The 17,121-nt window shown below is 40.1% G+C and overlaps 1 protein-coding gene across 1 annotated transcript in view; it reads right to left on the bottom strand.

Annotated features, from left to right (window-relative positions):
- The window catches only part of LOC124776152 (transient receptor potential cation channel subfamily A member 1-like), an 87,444-nt gene that overhangs the window by 45,229 nt on the left and 25,094 nt on the right, over positions 1 to 17,121 (bottom strand). The window contains exon 3 of the mRNA XM_047250993.1: positions 4,984 to 5,274. Within this exon, the coding sequence (XP_047106949.1) occupies positions 4,984 to 5,274 (291 nt within the window). The remainder of the gene's footprint in view (positions 1 to 4,983; positions 5,275 to 17,121) is intronic.

Here is a 17,121-nt window from a genome sequence, read left to right as displayed (position 1 = left end):
TTAAAATAGAGAATGGGAAACGAAGGGAAGAAATGGTTGGGAATTCGTAACTTCCAATAGCACAGGGCGTTGTGGTAAGTTATTACGGTGATGCAACGGACAAAGTTGAAAATTTTTGCTGGACTGGGACTCGGCCCCAGGTTTACTGTTTCTCATGAGGGGTTGCCTTAACCGTTTCGGCCGTCTGCACATGGTCCCTGACCAACTCAAATTTCCAACTTATTGCACGCTGCAACGCAGCGTCCGTCGTTCATTAACGTGCATACACAGGATTAAAAAAAAGGATAGTGGTCGTGGTGATAGGTTTTAACTTGCGTGAGTGAGTGAATTAGGCTGGGGGTGTTTTTGTTATAATTGGGGGGAGTGGGATGTCCTTAGTTGTACGCGCGCGCGTGTGTGTGTGTGTGTGTATGTATTTGGAGACAAAACATGTCCCAACTTCTGTGTGCACGGATAATGCTACTTTACTATGGTATTGTGGTGGGTGATCATGATTGGATATTTTGGCTGGTTATGTGATACTGTTTTTATTGCTAGTCATCTGCTACGTGTTTTATTACTTTAAATAACGCTGGTTGCTAATGTTTCTTCGGTCATTTCTTATATGTTTCTTTTCTGCGATTGCCTGTTGACTTTGGAAGTTTTCTTGTAGTGTTAGGAGATGTTTTTGTTACTAAATCTGTTTATTTCGACCTCTGTTTCTATTGTGATTAGGTGGTGGTTTCCTAGTCAGAGGATGTTCTGCAAATGTTGAATTGCTGGTGCCTCATTTCCATGCTTTTGATGTTCTTTATAACTTATTTTTAAAGTTCTGCTGGTCTGTCATAAGCACAGAACATTACAGCTGTTGCACTGAAGTCTGTAAATGCCAGATTTTTAAACATACGTGAGTGTCATCCTGTTCTGCATTGATTTATTACTTTGGTTAGCTATTTTAACCCTTGCTTCTTTATTTTAACCCTTGCTTCTAATGTTACCAATTCTATGTGAAGTTTGTTTCTTTATGTGGGTGTGTACCAGCCTGACTGTTCAGTTTCAGTGTTGTGTCCTTGTGTAGTAGTGGCTTTGTTGTTTTGTGTGTTGGTGTTGAGTTTGTGGGTCCGTGGATTTGCGTTGTGTTTTGCTTTACTTGTTTAGCTTTTTTTGTGTCTTTCTGGATATTATTATTTAATTTCGTAACTAAAGATTCATGGTATTCATTGTTTTTTGCTATCTGCGTTATTGTGTCTAGCCCGTCATTGTAGCTGTGTTTGTCTAATGTCACTGCATTTGATCTGAGGATCATGTGTCTGACTGCTACCTCTTTTAGAAACTGTGGGTAGTTTGATCACTGATGTAGTATTGTGCCTATTGTGGTGGCTTTTCTGCATAAATTATAAGTGTGTTAAAGGAAGTTCATTTGCTTTGGTTGTGTTTCTCTAAAGCGAACTTTACAGTTTTGTGTAGTGTGTTTATCTGTGTGTATAGTTGTTCTATCATCATTTCTGGTGTATCTACCAAGTGTGTACATTCACCAGTATAGTAGATTGTTTTTTGCTGGTACTGTTTTCTGAAGCATTCTTTCTTCTATTTTGTTAATGGAGATACTTCCTAAGTTTTGTGAAAATGGGATCCCATTGACAATCGTCCTCTTGTAAGTAAAAGAATATTTATTAAATTTAATGTGGATGTTTTGGTCAGTAATAAAGTGTAGGAGTGTGCTTGTCTCTGAGATGTGTTCTAGTATAAACTGTAAGTTTCAAGGCCCCATTCTGTTATCTTAATTGCTTCTTTGACTGGGATTGTGGAGTACATGTTCTCTACATAAACTGAGATCAAAGTAACTGTATCCAAAATATACATATATCTTATGTGGCAAACATATTTGCAAGGAAAATCATTTTGTTACAATGGCACTGAAGATGCTTTGAAATAAAGCAAAGCTTCTATGGTCTAAATAAGACTACTACGACAGCCACAAAAGAAAATACATGACCTGATTTACTTGTGTAACTGTCAACGCATAAAGAATCCCTAACAGCAATCAAGCATTTTCCAGGGGTTTCTTCCTCTTAAGTACCAAAGTATCCACCTCAAGCTACATCAGACGAGTCACTACCTCAGTTTAAATAAATGTTTTAAATCTAATAAGCAAGTGCCTAAGTACATAGGTAGCCTACCAACTACTGTTTTTGTTGTTGTGGTCCTCACTGAGAAGAATGGTTTGATGCCACTCTCCATGCTTCTCTATCCTGTGCAAGCATTTTCATCTCCAAATAACTACTGCAACCTACATCCTTCAGAATCTACTTACTGTAGTCACCTCTTGCTCTCCCTTTACAATTTTTAGCCTCCCCTCCCTCCACGCTTCTCTCCGATACTAAATTGATGATCCCTTGATATCTAGAATGTGTACTATTAACTGATCCCATTTTCTAGTCATGTCGGGCACAAATTTCTTTTCTCTGTCATTATATTCAGCACCTACTCATTAGTTAAATGATCCACCCACCTAATCTTCACCATTATTCTGTTGCACCACATTTCTTATATAATTTTTTTTAGCATCCATGTTTCACTTCCATACATGGCTACAATCAAATATTTCCCAAATTTTGAATCTATATTCGACGTTAAAAATTTATTTTCATCAGAAAAGCTTTACTTGCTCACATTTTATATCCTGTCTACTTTGGCCATCATCTGTTATTTTTCCGCCCAATAACAAACTCATCTACTACTTTATATTTTCCTAATCCAATTTCCTCTTTTTAATTCAGCTACATTCCATTATCCCTGTTTCGCTTTTGTTGATATTCCTCTCAAGACACTGTCAGTTCCGTTAAAATGCTCTTTCAAGTCTTTTCCTGAATCTGATAGAATTACAATGTCACTGACAAACCTCAAAGTCTTTATTTCTTCTCCCTGAACTATAATTCCTATGCCACATTTTTCTTTGGTTTCCTTTATTACTTGCTCAATGTACGAACGCTGTGGATAGGCTACAATCCTTCTCACTCCGTTCTCAACCACTGTTTCCCTTTCATGTACTCATCTCTTATAACTGCCGTCTGATACTGAACGAGTTGTAAATAGCTTTTCGTTCCCTGCATTTTACCCCTACTACCATCAGAATTTCAAACAGAGTGTTCCAGTCAACACTGACAAAAGCTTTCTCTAATTCCTACCTACCATTTAGTTAATGGTGAGTATAGCTTGTATGAACATGCAGTCAAAAGATTAGATTAGATGATGATGGCGACATGTATGATCGCCGAAATATTGTGCCCGTTGGACACTATAGACCGCCAGCACACCCGTGGATATTTTGATTAGATTAGATTAGATTAGATTAATACTAGTTCCATGGATCATGAATACGATATTTCGTAATGATGTGGAACGGAACCCCAGCTTTGTATACACTACTGGCCATTAAAATTGCTAAACCACGAAGATGACGTGTTACAGACGCGAAATTTAACCGACAGGAAGAAGATGCTGTGATATGCGAATGATTAGCTTTTCAGAGCATTCACACAAAGTTGGCACCGGTGGCGACACCTACGACGTGCTGACATGAGCAAAGTTTCCAACCGATTTCTCATACACAAACAGCAGTTGACCGACGTTGCCTGGTGAAACGTTGTTGTGATGCCGCGTGTAAGGAGGAGAAATGCGTACCACCACGTTTCCGACTTTGATAAAGGTCGGATTGTAGCCTATCGCGATTACGGTTTATCGTATCGCGACATGGCTGCTCGCGTTGGTCGAGGTCCAATGACTGTTAGCAGAATATAAAATCGCTAAGTTCAGGAGGGTAATACGGAATGGCGTGCTGCATCCCAACGGCCTCGTATCACTAGCAGTCGAGATGACAGGCATCTTATCTGCATGGCTGTAACGGATCGTGCAGCTACGTCTCGATCCCTGAGTCAACAGATGGGGACGTTTGCAAGACAACAACCATCTGCACGAACAGTTCGACGACGTTTGCAGCAGCATAGACTATCGGCTCGGAGACAATGGCTGCAGTTACCCTTGACGCTGCATCACAGACAGGAGCGCCTGCAATGGTGTACTCAACGACGAACCTGGGTGCACGAATAGCAAACCGTCATTTTTTCGGGTGAATCCAGGTTCTGTTTACAGTATCATGATGGTCGCATCCGTGTTTGGCGACATCGCAGTGAACGCACATTGGAAGGGTGTTTCGTCATCGCCATACTGGCTTATCACCCGCCGTGATGGTATGGGGTGCCATTGGTTACACGTCTCGATCATCTCTTGCCGCATTGACGGCACTTTGAACAGTGGACGTTACATTTCAGATGTGTTACGACCCGTCGCTCTACTCTTCATTCGATCCCTGCGAAACCCTACATTTCAGCAGGATAATGCATAGCCACATGTTACAGGTCCTGTACAGGCCTTTCTGGATACAGAAAATGTTCGACTGCTGCCCTGGCCAGCACATTCTCCAGATCCCTCACCAAATGAAAACGTCTGGTGAATGGTGGCCGAGCAACTGGCTCGTCACAATATGCCAGTCACTACTCCTGATGAACTGTGGCATCGTGTTGAAGCTGCATGGGCAGCTCTACCTGTACATGCCATCCAAGCTCTGTTTGAATCAATGCCCAGGCGTATGAAGGCCGTTATTACGGCCGGAGGTGGTTGTTCTGGGTACTGATTTCTCAGGATCTATGCACCCAAATTTCGTGAAAATATAATATGTCAGTTGTAGTATAATATATTTGTCCAATGAATACCCGTTTATCATCTGCATTTCTTCTTGGTGTAGCAATTTTAATGGCCAGGAGTGTAGTTTTGGATGACACCAGCCTTGACCCACGCAGGTGAGTTTGCAAACCATCAGAGATCACTGCTCGAATAAACGTACTATTGGATATGGTTGTACAGTACTTGAATTAAGTGGATGAGTAGAACAGAGAGTTTGTGTAAGTTTTGTACGGCATCGGTACTGAACCCTGAGGCACTCACCTGGCAGCAAAGTGTACTGGCTGTGGCACAGGGCTGTCGACGTTGGGCCTGGCGCCGCTGTCGAGCAGCTGCCGCACAAAGCACACTGGTACGTCGGGGTGCCGGCAGGCCAGCTCCAGGCACGTGCAGCCCCCAACAGCTTCATACTGCTCGTTGGGCCGTACATCGCGACTCTGCAGCAGACTGCAGAAGGCCCCGAAATCCTTCGCGAAGAGCGCCGCCACCAGCGGCGGGAGCCCAGTGCTGTTCTCTTCTCCCAGCCAACCCACTGGCTCCTCTTTCTGGGGACGACTGTGGACAACGATTCACACACACGAAATTAGGCAAAACACAATACTCTTGGGTTAGAATTGGCATCGGAGGCATGCCTTCGACATTGTACAATAATATGCTCTTGAAGGACCAGTTCATGCAAAGTACTTATAGCGTACCCAGTGGTATATTACGAAAAGACTTAAAAAACAGTATTTATAAAGGAGAGACATTTAAAATTTGAATAATAAGTGGACACTAGCCGCTCAGGCGAACATAAATTTTTCTCCGTATTATAATAATTTCTCTGTGTAAGTTTCGAGGGCAAAGAAATATAACAAAATGATGTAAAGAGACGGCAAGATACGCTCTTTTGCCAATTTTTTAGTCGTCTTCACTTCTTCTCTTGTCTTGGTTGCGTGTAGACGGACATCTTGCGAGTGCTGGCAAATGTAAGCATATTTGTGCTAATTAAGCAGATAATATAGTGATTTAATATTATTGTGCACTTTTAATTTGTAAGAGGTGATCCCGATTTCATATCAGCCTTCCTTGAATTAACCTGCATTCAAGTAATTTACAGTTCAACAATCGCAGCGGCCGATGCAGCCAACGACACCATTACGTGGCGATATTAACTTATAAAAAAAATTTGCGGAAGCGAAAAACTCGCCCGCTATTAACATAATATCCATTTTTCTCCACAGCCGAACGAAGTTGCAGAAATACGTAGCTTTAAGATTCTTATTTTCAGTACCATAGCCGAGAGCCAGAGCCAGGACTCCGACTACAATGCAATGGTTAACGGAGGTAAGAAAAAATACTCTCGCGGGTGTGTGGGCAACAATTGTAATTAATAACTAAAGATTTTTTGTTTTAAAGTGAACTGACTAGCCGAGGAAATTAATATGAAAAGTTTATTGCACTGTTCAACTTATATCCTCATGTTTTAAGATTCAGCGAGTCTAACATTCATTAACGTAACAAATAATTTAAGATTAATATTGTTAAAAAGGAGAACATCACAGAAGCATTTAATCGTAAATCAAAATTGAATGAAATATCATTTTTATTAAGGCCCACCACGTAAGTCGGTAACAATCAAAACAATAATAATAATAATATATTAAATTACGACGTCCGACGGACGCGAGACAGTGTAGACATCCTACCGGCGCTCGACAGAGCATTTCAATTTCAGGTTGCAAATATCTCTACTTTTCTGGAACACTGAGGATAGTTGTGACTGTCAGGTGTCGTCGAAAAGGTGTTCAGGACTTAGCCTGGGTTTCGTCCAATGTGGACGGGGAGTCAGTGTTAGGACTTTGTCATCGGCTGACGTGCATCGATTGAGCGAGCCACGATAGTAGTGAGCTGGCAGAAACGATTTGAGAGAACTGTTTTCAGTGTCAAGGACTGTAAAGTAATAAGTGAATTTATTGATGGCGTGATTTGTGAAAGTTACCATAGAGTAAATTGCTATCTCGGTGGTTCAATGGTAAAGGGACAAACTTCGAGGATGGTTAGCACTACTACGAACAACCATGTAAAACATGCCTTCCACCTGATGATAATTAACCATCAAAAAGTGTAGTGAATGAAATAAAACTTCGTGATTGGCACACAATTATATATTTCTTCTCATTCCATTTTTATGCAAAGTATTTCGACGAAAGATCCAATCGTCATTACGTGAAGCGAACTGTGTTGTTATGTGTAAAGTAATCAGCTCAGCTGAATAACCCAAAGCACACCATTAATCAGTAACATCGAGAAAAATTGAGATATCACATCAGCTTTATGTCCAGCAAGGTATTCAGCACTGCGTCTTTGGTGTTTTAAGATGTAGAGAATCGCTACAAGCAGAGTAACATTGTCAATGAGAACTTGAGGTGTTCACAGATAGCGCATTCAGTGAGACAAATTGCCCTTGAAAGGCAAGAACGCTGGTTTAAGTCCTCTCAAGTATAGTGTCAACTAGTCACGAAGTTTCTTTGCAGGTTCAAATGGCTCTGTGCACTATGGAACTTAACATCTGAGGTCATCGGTCCCCTAGAACTTAGAACTACTTAAACCTAACTAACCTAAGGACATCACACACATCCATGCCCGAGGCAGGTTTCGAACCTGCGACCGTAGTGGTCGCGCGGTTCCAGACTGAAGTGCCTAGAACCGCTCGGCCACACCGGCCGGCTTTCTATGCAGGGTACACTACACTGCACAGTGAAAAGATCCTAATGATAACGTAGGATTATTCAGCTCTAAAACCAGTGTTACAGTTGTGGCCACCGAGCAGAATTTCCTTTTCACTATATCTGTTAGTAAAAATAATGTAAGGGCTCCGGGCTATAGTGCTCGAGTTAGTGCGTTGACGAAAATTCCAAGACAGACAGACACCAGAAATATTCCGTACAGATTATGGCTTTCAGCAGCTTTAAAACAGGCGGTTTTCAAGAAACAAATGAAGAAAGATATTAAAGATATTCCAATGTGAAGCTATAACCAACAGTTCTACTTTACTGAAGTGCAAGGAAATGCAAGTGATCCTCTAGCTTTGGCTCACTGATGTCGGCGCTTAATTCAAAACATATGGCGATCGCAAGATGTGCTGCGAGCCCCGTCTCCCCTGTTGCTGAAGAGAACCAGCAGTTATTACTTGGTGTGCTTTACAAACCTTGAATTTATGCAACGAAAAGCACAAAAATATCAAGAGAGGACTGAATATCACTAGTAATGGAAGTATTAGAAAATGGAGAGGACGACAGTCACATGTGATGGATGGCACTTTGCATGCCAAACAGTATGGAAGCTGGCATGAAAGCCTAGGGAATGAAGGAGGCCACATTTCTCGAGTTCACCTCCGGACTTTGAGTGGCACGAAACGAATATATTGATTACGCAACTTGATTTTTCTCAATATGATAAAGCTTTATGATTGTTCCTCATAGATATTCAACATAGTGTAGTTGTCCAGACAATTATTCTGAATGTTAAACTTAGGTGCAACTTACAAACTTATACAACTTATATAAAATAAACTTACATAGAATTCTCTAGAAACAGTTCTTGGTTTTAGTAACTCGGTTGCGATAAAATAATTTTAATGTCAAATATATTTGAATTTACATACAAATACTATCAAACTAAGATTAATTTGTGGTAACGTAGCATTTTAATTTACGATGCTGAAATATGACAGCGTATATAATATTAGAGAGAGTGTAAACAGGGATGTAGTCTTTCGCCTCTACTGTTCCATCTGTCACACGTATTAAAGAAGCAATGGTGGAAATAAAAAGGAAGTTCAAGAGCGGCATAAACTCAGAGTGAAATTATACCAATGACCAGATAAACTGATGACATTGGTATATCAGTGAAATAGAGGAAGAATCGCAGGACCTGTTGAATGGAATGAACAGTCTAATGTGAGAACACACTATGGACTGAGAGTAAACCTGAGGAAGATGAAAATAATAAAAATAATAAATAATCAAAACTGGGGATCATAAAGTACACGAAGTGAAGGAATTCTGCTACCTTGGAAGCAAAATACCACATGACAGGCGAAACAAAGAGGACATAAAAAGCAGACTTGCAGAGGCAAAGAGGGCACTCCTAGACAAAAGAAGTCAATCAGTATCAAACACCGACCTTACCTTGAGGAAGAAATGTTTGAGGATGTATGTCTGGAACACGGGACAGTACTGAAGAGAATCATGGACTATGGAAAAAAACTGGAAACGAAAAGTACAGAAGCGCTTGCAGAAATATGATGGAAGTTAGCTGGGGTGATAAGACAAGGAATGAGGAGATTTTCTGTTGAATTGGCGAGGGGAGAAACGTGTGGAAAACAATGGGAAGAGACAAGATGACATGACATGTGTTAATACGTCAAGGAATAAGCTGCGTGTTAGTTAAGGGTGCAGTAGAGGTTTAAACTGTAGCGGAAGACAGAGATTGCAATGAAATGTTAAGGACGGTGGATGCAAATGATACTCTGTGATGAAGTCGTTGACACACGAGAGGAATTCATGCTGGACAGCATCAAACCAGTCAGATAATGATGACTCATTGTATGTATAGGGAATCCCAAGAGGAATGGTCAGTCTTCAGGGACATGGCACGAACTATCATTCGAAGCAAAAAAAGTCTAATAAACATGGGTTCTTAAATGCATACCTTAAGAGCTGTGAGCACTTCTTCGTCTTCGATAGTGTGAAACAAATTTATTCTACTGCAAGCTCTTTGATATCCATAGTTGAGAGGCGATAGAAAAAAAAAATGTCCAGTAAACATGGGCTCTCAAGTGCATACCTTAAGAGCTATGAATACTTTTTCGTCTTCACTACTATGAAATACATCTCTTCTACTGAAGAAGTGCCCTTAGCTCTTAAGATATGCATCTGAGAGCCCATTTGTACTAGACTTTTTTTGCTTCGAATAAATGTTTGTGTCATTCTTCCTACGACACCCTACATGATATGTATATAATACATGCTTGCCACACAGGTAACACTGGTTACCGTCAGATCACCAATGTTAAGTGCTTTCGGTTGGATAAATGACCCTCGGCGTCTGTCGAGCAGAGGTGTTACTTGGTTGAGAAGCTGAAAGTTGCCAAGAGAGGAGTGTGCTGACCACACGACCCTCCATATCAGCATCCAATGACGCCTGTCGACTGAGGATGACACAGCGGTCAGTCGGTACCGTTAGACATTCAGAGTGCTGTTAGGTTTTATGTAGATGGGAATGGTCTTGCGGAGCTGCGGGCTGGTGAACTCTCAAAGCCCACTAGACAGCCAGTCCAGCAGTCTCAGTGTGCTCTCCAGCCAGAAGCTGCACAAGACATGGCCTGAGCCATATGAACAAATGACTAGCGACAAGTATCTTGCCACAGAAAAACGCCGCCCCTGGGTACAAGCTGCCGGTCACCTGATAGAATGGCACAGGCGATAGTCTACGGTACAACTAAACTGCCGCTGGCGTTCCGACTTCCAACAGTCCAACGACGTACCACTATGTAACGTCAGTTATCTGACAACCAAAGTAAGACTGTCCTCAGAATCTAGCAGCTTAATCGCCCTGAAGAGGTTCACTGAATAGACAGTCGAAACATGGAGTATATAATTACTTTAGTGTTTCTAGGGGTACGTCTTTGACTCACAATCAAAACGTCCTCGGCTCCAGGTTCGAAACCCCGTTGGTGGCCGAAGACTTCCAGCATAAGGAGTCACTCTCATTCTGCCAACGGCCTTGTAAATGGGGGTGGAGGAGCGAACAGAGATTCAGGGCACTCTCTTGCCTTTGGCGTGGGAAGCTGCCACTAAAAGCGGAAGAATCAACAATGATGAACGGCATGAGGATGCAGAAGGCAGTGGTTCAAATGGTTCAAATGGCTCTGAGCACTATGGGACTTAACATCTGTGGTCATCAGTCCCCTAGAACTTAGAACTACTTAAACCTAACTAACCTAAGGACATCACACACATCCATGCCCGAGGCAGCATTCGAACCTGCGACCGTAGCAGTCGTGCGGTTCCGGACTGAGCGCCTTAACCGCGAGACCACCGCGGAAGGCAGTGGAAACTAACTGCATTAAAGACACGTAACGTGTATCCATAGGACATGTGGCCTTGAAACACGTATGTAACGCAGCAGCGATGGCGAGGCATTGTAGCATCTGTGACCAGAGAGTATGCGCTTGACCGCGCGAGTGTTGCGAGCGGTTCTCAGTAGTCGTTGCTCAGTCTGTCGTTGCGAGTCGGTCAAGTCTGTCGTTGCGAGTCTGTCAGTTCAGTCGTTGCGAGTCTGTAGCTCTGTCTAGTTGAGAGCAGTACTCAGTCTGTAGTCGTCATGCAGAGCGGTCGGTCAGTAGTAGCAGCCCAGTGCGGTTGTGTGATGTAGGCGGTCGGCAACACTGGTCAAGATGAGGAATGAGGTATACTGTTAATTAATATAATCATTAGATAATGAAAAATTCTATTTACTGTAATTATTCTCCAACAAGTCCCCCAATAATAATTTTTTATTTCAAAAGCATTTTTTCAAAAATTTAATTTTTTTATTGAACTCAAGATTTCGTTGCACTTCCCATTTCATTCCACTTCTTTTGAAGAAAAATTCCACTAGAATCACAAAAAAAAAGGACAGAATATTATTATTTGCAATGCAGTTCCTCCAAGCGGTGCGCAACAACAAGAGCAGATGTGTGACATCGATTTATTCTGAGGTAAGACTTTAATTCTGATTGTTTTACACAGGGCCAAAGACCGATATTTCGGTTTAATTGAATTTTCTTATCACTGAATGGACTTTAATTTTTGGCGAAGAATTTATATTTGAGTCAGATTGCGAATTTCACATTTTTGTTACCATTGTCAGTACATTTCATTGTGGGGAGGTTACACTTGGCGACACCCAGTCCAGGATCGAATTTCGTTGAGAGTCTTTTGAGCGACAGTCAGATATCTGCTCTTATTTGCTTAGATAATTAGGATTTGGCGCAACGCTTTTAATAATATTGTGACTTTCTTTCTACAGGTCAACGGCAATTTGTTGCTTTGTTGTATTTGTGTGTTGCTTTTGCATTGTGTTGATTTGTTTTGTGAAAAATTTTGACTATTGTAAAAATGCCGCGAAAGACTGTGAATAGTGTATCGCGAAGTATTGTGAATGAAATTACCGACTTAAACAACGTGACCGATAGTAATTGTGATACGCAACGTAATGGTGACAATCCTGCGTTCACTAACAATCAGTGCATTCCAACCACTAATGATGACTTTTGCCTTAATGATGAACAAACGAACTCAATTGTCTCGTCTGTTAATTTGACGACAATTGATGACGCGGGACGCTCTATAGTAATGAGCGCTGCCGAGCTTAACACACCCGATTTAGAAAATCCAAGTAATGTACAGACAAATTTGTCTAATGAAAATGAACAGGACACACAAAGTACGACGGATTTATTTAATTCCGAAATAGTGAGTGACAGTGTAGGTCCGACTGATAATCCTTTTTGTAAATTGCAGAATGACCAAATGGTCACACAAAGCGCGACAATTCCAGGTACACAATCAAACAGCACAGATAATGGAGTAGGTAATGTTACTTTGGATCAATTTATAGCAATAATGCTACAGTTTAGGAACGAACAGAACGAAAAACAAGACAAACTTAGTGAGCAGTATAAACAACTTAATAAAAAACTTGATGAGCAGAACAAACGACTGGAAGAAGAAAACAAACAATTTAGAGAACGGAACAAACAATTTTCTGAAAGTATTAAACAGCCGAGAGAAAAACACGATAATGTTAATGAACAGAACAAACAAGTTAGGGAAGAGATTACAGCTGTTACCGTTCAATGTCAGGACAGTAAAGAACAATTACATGCGGATACTAAGGCTTGTGCTAATAACAGTAATGAAAAGGTTGGCACTGTTGCACAAGAATTCAGTAGCACACGTGTAGGCACAACCGAATCACATAAAGACGAGATTATTGCAGTCACTGAACAATGTTCAGCAAACGAAACACTGATACACGAAATTAATGCAGTCACTGAAGAATGTCCTAAAAACGCAGTACAGATTCGCGACGAGGTTAATTTAGAGTCAGTGGAAGTTTCACACACTCCGAATACGGAAGTTGACGAGAAATTAGCACGACAGATCAACCAAATTGACGAAAGTGTTACAGTAACAGAGTTGAAAACTATTTCAGTCACCAATACGTCACAGCAGACGCCACTTTATGAACATTTGTCTGACTCACGCAGCGTGTATAATGTGAGCAATTTACAGCAACTACGCGACTTAAAATCCGAAAAGCCACGCGACTTAAAATTTGAAAAGCTATGCAACTTGAAATCCGAAATGACACAGACGAACAGATTCACACACAAACCTGAACGTGTTATCAAACTGAGTGACGAGAACGTAGATTTCGAGCAATTTGCATTTGTAAGAAAATGTAAGGAATTCAATAATGACAGACCACAGATACACGAATTGCACAGTATAAGACAATGTATTTTTGTACTTTCACCGCTATTACCTGTAATGGAGAAACTAGCTTTGAACCTGAGGCGACAATTTGCTATTGTATTTTTAACAGCATTACCTATTATGCAGAAACTGGAATTAGCACGGATACAACAATTTGCCTTTGGAATTTTACCGCTATTGCCTGTAACGCAAAAACTAAAATTTATTCTCAGTGCGTAATTGACCTCAGGGGATTCATTACGCTTTAATGAATATGTGCCGTAGCGAGCATAGGGCCCCGAGCTGTAGTAGTGCTGTTTCATCTTTAGTTTTCTGCACTGCTGCCTTTTCTTCTACTATCCTTTATATCTATCCAAACTGCTCTTTAACTATTGCTCTACCTAGTATTAAGAAAAATGACTAAAGAAAACCCGATGTGACAAATTTTTACCGAATGTGACAATTTTCATTAGGCACTCCAGAATCACGAGAACTTAAATAACAGATAAAAGTCGTAATCATCAGTATGTGTAAAATTATCAGCAATAGGAACCATATTTTTGTAACAATAGATGTTTTTCACCACAACAGCATGAAAGTAAGCCGCTTAGTATACGTAACCAACAATGCAGTCTACAAGGTCAACCAAACTTTAATGTTTCGCCGCGTGCACGTATAGTCCCAGCCCCAACAAATAGTAACGCATGGCAGCAAAGAAATAACTACGTACAGACAACACACTATTTCAACTCGTATCGCAATGTGCCGTATAGAAATTACTATCTTGACAGACGTAAAAATAATGAGCACAATTCTCGGCGTACATTTAGTAACAGTCGATCTTATGAGCAGCAACAACATCAGCAACAACAAATAATCATGAATGGAACAGACAATAGGTGTCATCCATAGCGTAACACATCAGCAAGAAATAAAAGAACAGTTCGTATAGTGGATATGCCACAACATTCTCCCGTGAATAATAACACGTACGATAGAATTTAACCAGATACAGCACAGATTGCATATTACAGTAACGCAAACATTACTTTTGACACGCAGAATTTCGCTCACGAGAATGTTATTTGAAACATACTCTGTTGAATGCTCCACTGTTATCGCACCCAGATCTTACTAGAAATTTTTCCATTGCCACTGACAGTTCCAACACCGCTTTAGGCGTACACATTTTCCAGGAAATTGAAGAAGATGGTTCTACTATAATTAAAAACATCGCATTTGCAAGTCGCATTTTGTCACCTGCTGAACGAAATTATTCCGTCACAGAACTTGAAACATTATGTGTTGTATGGGCTTTTATGAGATTTAGGCACTTTCTTTATGGCAGACATACCACCGTTTACACAGACCACAGAGCGATACAATTTTTACTCTCGGCTAAATTTACTCACGACAGATTAAGCAGATGGAAACTTTATTTGCAAGAATTTAATTTTACGATTGTTCACATTCCCGGCACACAAAATGTTATAGCAGACGCACTATCGCGTTCTCTCAGCAACAATCAGCAAGACGTAGCAACCCACTTCTGCAAAGCAAATTTCAGTGTCATGTACATTCAGCAAGTTGCATTTGAAAACTTTATTTCATCGTCATTACAGGACATAGCAAAGGAGCAAAATAAAGACAATGTGTGGAAAGAAATTAAACACCTTTGGCTAGATAAGAATAATGTTACGATTAGAAACCACTACACAGTACGCAATGACATTCTGTTTCGCCGCTCTCATCCTGACAGCAACAATTGGTTATTATGCATTCCTGACGAACTGGTTAACAAACTAATTTGGTACACTCATTTAAGTTACGCACATTACGGAGCAAGAAAATGTTTTCTTATACTGAGACAGAACTGTTATTTTACTAACATGGAAAAACGTATACGACGAGTTTTAGCGTCTTGTAAAATCTGCCAGAAAGCTAAATCAGACACCACTTCACATATTCCTCCATTATATCCCATTATACCTGTTAAATTAAGACACATGGCCGCAGTAGACATTTTTGGTCCGATTCCCAGAACTAACAGAGGTTTTTGCTACATTTTTGTCGCTGTTGAGCTCACTTCAAAATTTGTTACTTTCACTCCGTTACGCAAAGCTACTGCTAAAACTGTTTCAAATGCATTTGTAAAACATTTTCTATCTCATGTAGGGCATGTAATGAAAGTAATTTCTGACAATGGATCTCAATTTCGTAGTACCGTATGGACACGCATGTTACGAGCCAGAAACATTTCTCCGATTTATATATCCAAGTACCACGCTTCTTCGAACCCCTGTGAAAGATTAATGAAAGAAATTGGTAAACTGTGCCGAATATACTGCCACAAAAGACATATTGATTGGGATACACACATACTCTCATTTCAAGACGTAATTAATTCCATTCCAAATGAATCCACTATGCTATCTCCGTCTGTTATACTGAAAAACGTTGAACCACCAAACAAAATTAAAGAATTAGTAAAATTCCCCAAATGTCGGCGCCTACGACACCACGAAATAATTGACATTGCGCGGAAGAACATCAAACGTGCCGCAGAGCGCCGGAGAAGACAGCAAAAACAGGTTTGTAAACGCCGAGACTTTCACGTTGGACAGAAAATATTAGTACGTACACATTATTTATCCAGTAAATTAAAAGGTAAGTGCAGTAAATTTGAACTTCTATACGCAGGTCCATATCGGATTCGCAGCATCCCTCACCCCAATGTTGTACACGTCGAAACTTTGAGAACTAGAAAATCGAAAGGCAACCACCATATCTCAAACATTAAACCGTTTATTGAATGAAGACACTTTATGATTCAACACACTATGATGTCATTTATTAATGCAATTATTTCACCTGACTAATTACTGATGATTATCGCATTTTTTCTTGGCAAGTGCCCGGCAAGGTAAGGTTAGCAGGTCGCTCTTCTTGTCGTTACACATCAGACCGTGCATATTTTTCCAGATGAATTTACACATTTATGACTATTTCTGCAATTATATTTATGTGAGTACTTATTGATGATTATCGTATTTTTTCTTGGCAAGTGCCCGGCAAGGTAAGGTTAGCAGGTCGCTTTTCTTGTCGTTACACATCAGACCGTGCACATTTTCCACTTTTTTTGTGTGTATGACTGTACTCCAGTTTTGTTTGTATGCACTATGAAATAGTTGAGATATAACACACACCAGTCGACTTTGACATTTTTTTTGCCCTATGACATCTCAACATCGTGACTGTTTCACATTTTTTTTTTGCTGCTGCATAGTATTATTCTGTGTATATTTTTGTTTTTGAACACTGTCAATGTTTTTGACATATTACGTTTTCTGTCATGTTATGCTGTAGGGTTAATTATGTTACCATAAACCAGTCATTATCTAGTGGGTATATGATTTAAATGCAGGACATTAATCTTTGTTCATCAATTTCAGAAAGGAATGATGATTCTAAGAAATAAATTTAACATAAATGGAATTTCACCTACGGAATAAACGAAAGGAGATGCAATAACTTTATGAGGAAGAGTAAATGGATCAGGATTAACAAACATTAACAAGAATATACTATACTCATCGAAGAATAGCAGTCTTAACTAATTTTTTCTTTCAGAATACAAGGTGATTGATGCAGGCTGTCAGACTGAACTACACATCTTAGTTTTAGTGATGAAATATGCTAGAGATAAGGAATAGTTATGTAATGAGTAATGAAGTGATTTTTTGCAGATGATAGTGAATACTGATGAATAATGATGAAGGAAATGGTATTATGAATAATGAAGTTTTTCTTTACAGGTGATGATAATAATGAAGTTATGATGATATGGATAATGAAGTTTTTTCTTTACAGATGAGGATAATGTTGAAGTAATGTA

The sequence above is a fragment of the Schistocerca piceifrons genome, chromosome 1 (assembly GCF_021461385.2).
Source record: "Schistocerca piceifrons isolate TAMUIC-IGC-003096 chromosome 1, iqSchPice1.1, whole genome shotgun sequence".
NCBI lineage: Eukaryota > Metazoa > Arthropoda > Insecta > Orthoptera > Acrididae > Schistocerca > Schistocerca piceifrons.
Note: the sequence above shows the minus strand (reverse complement) of the source record. Positions and strands in the feature narration are given on the sequence as shown.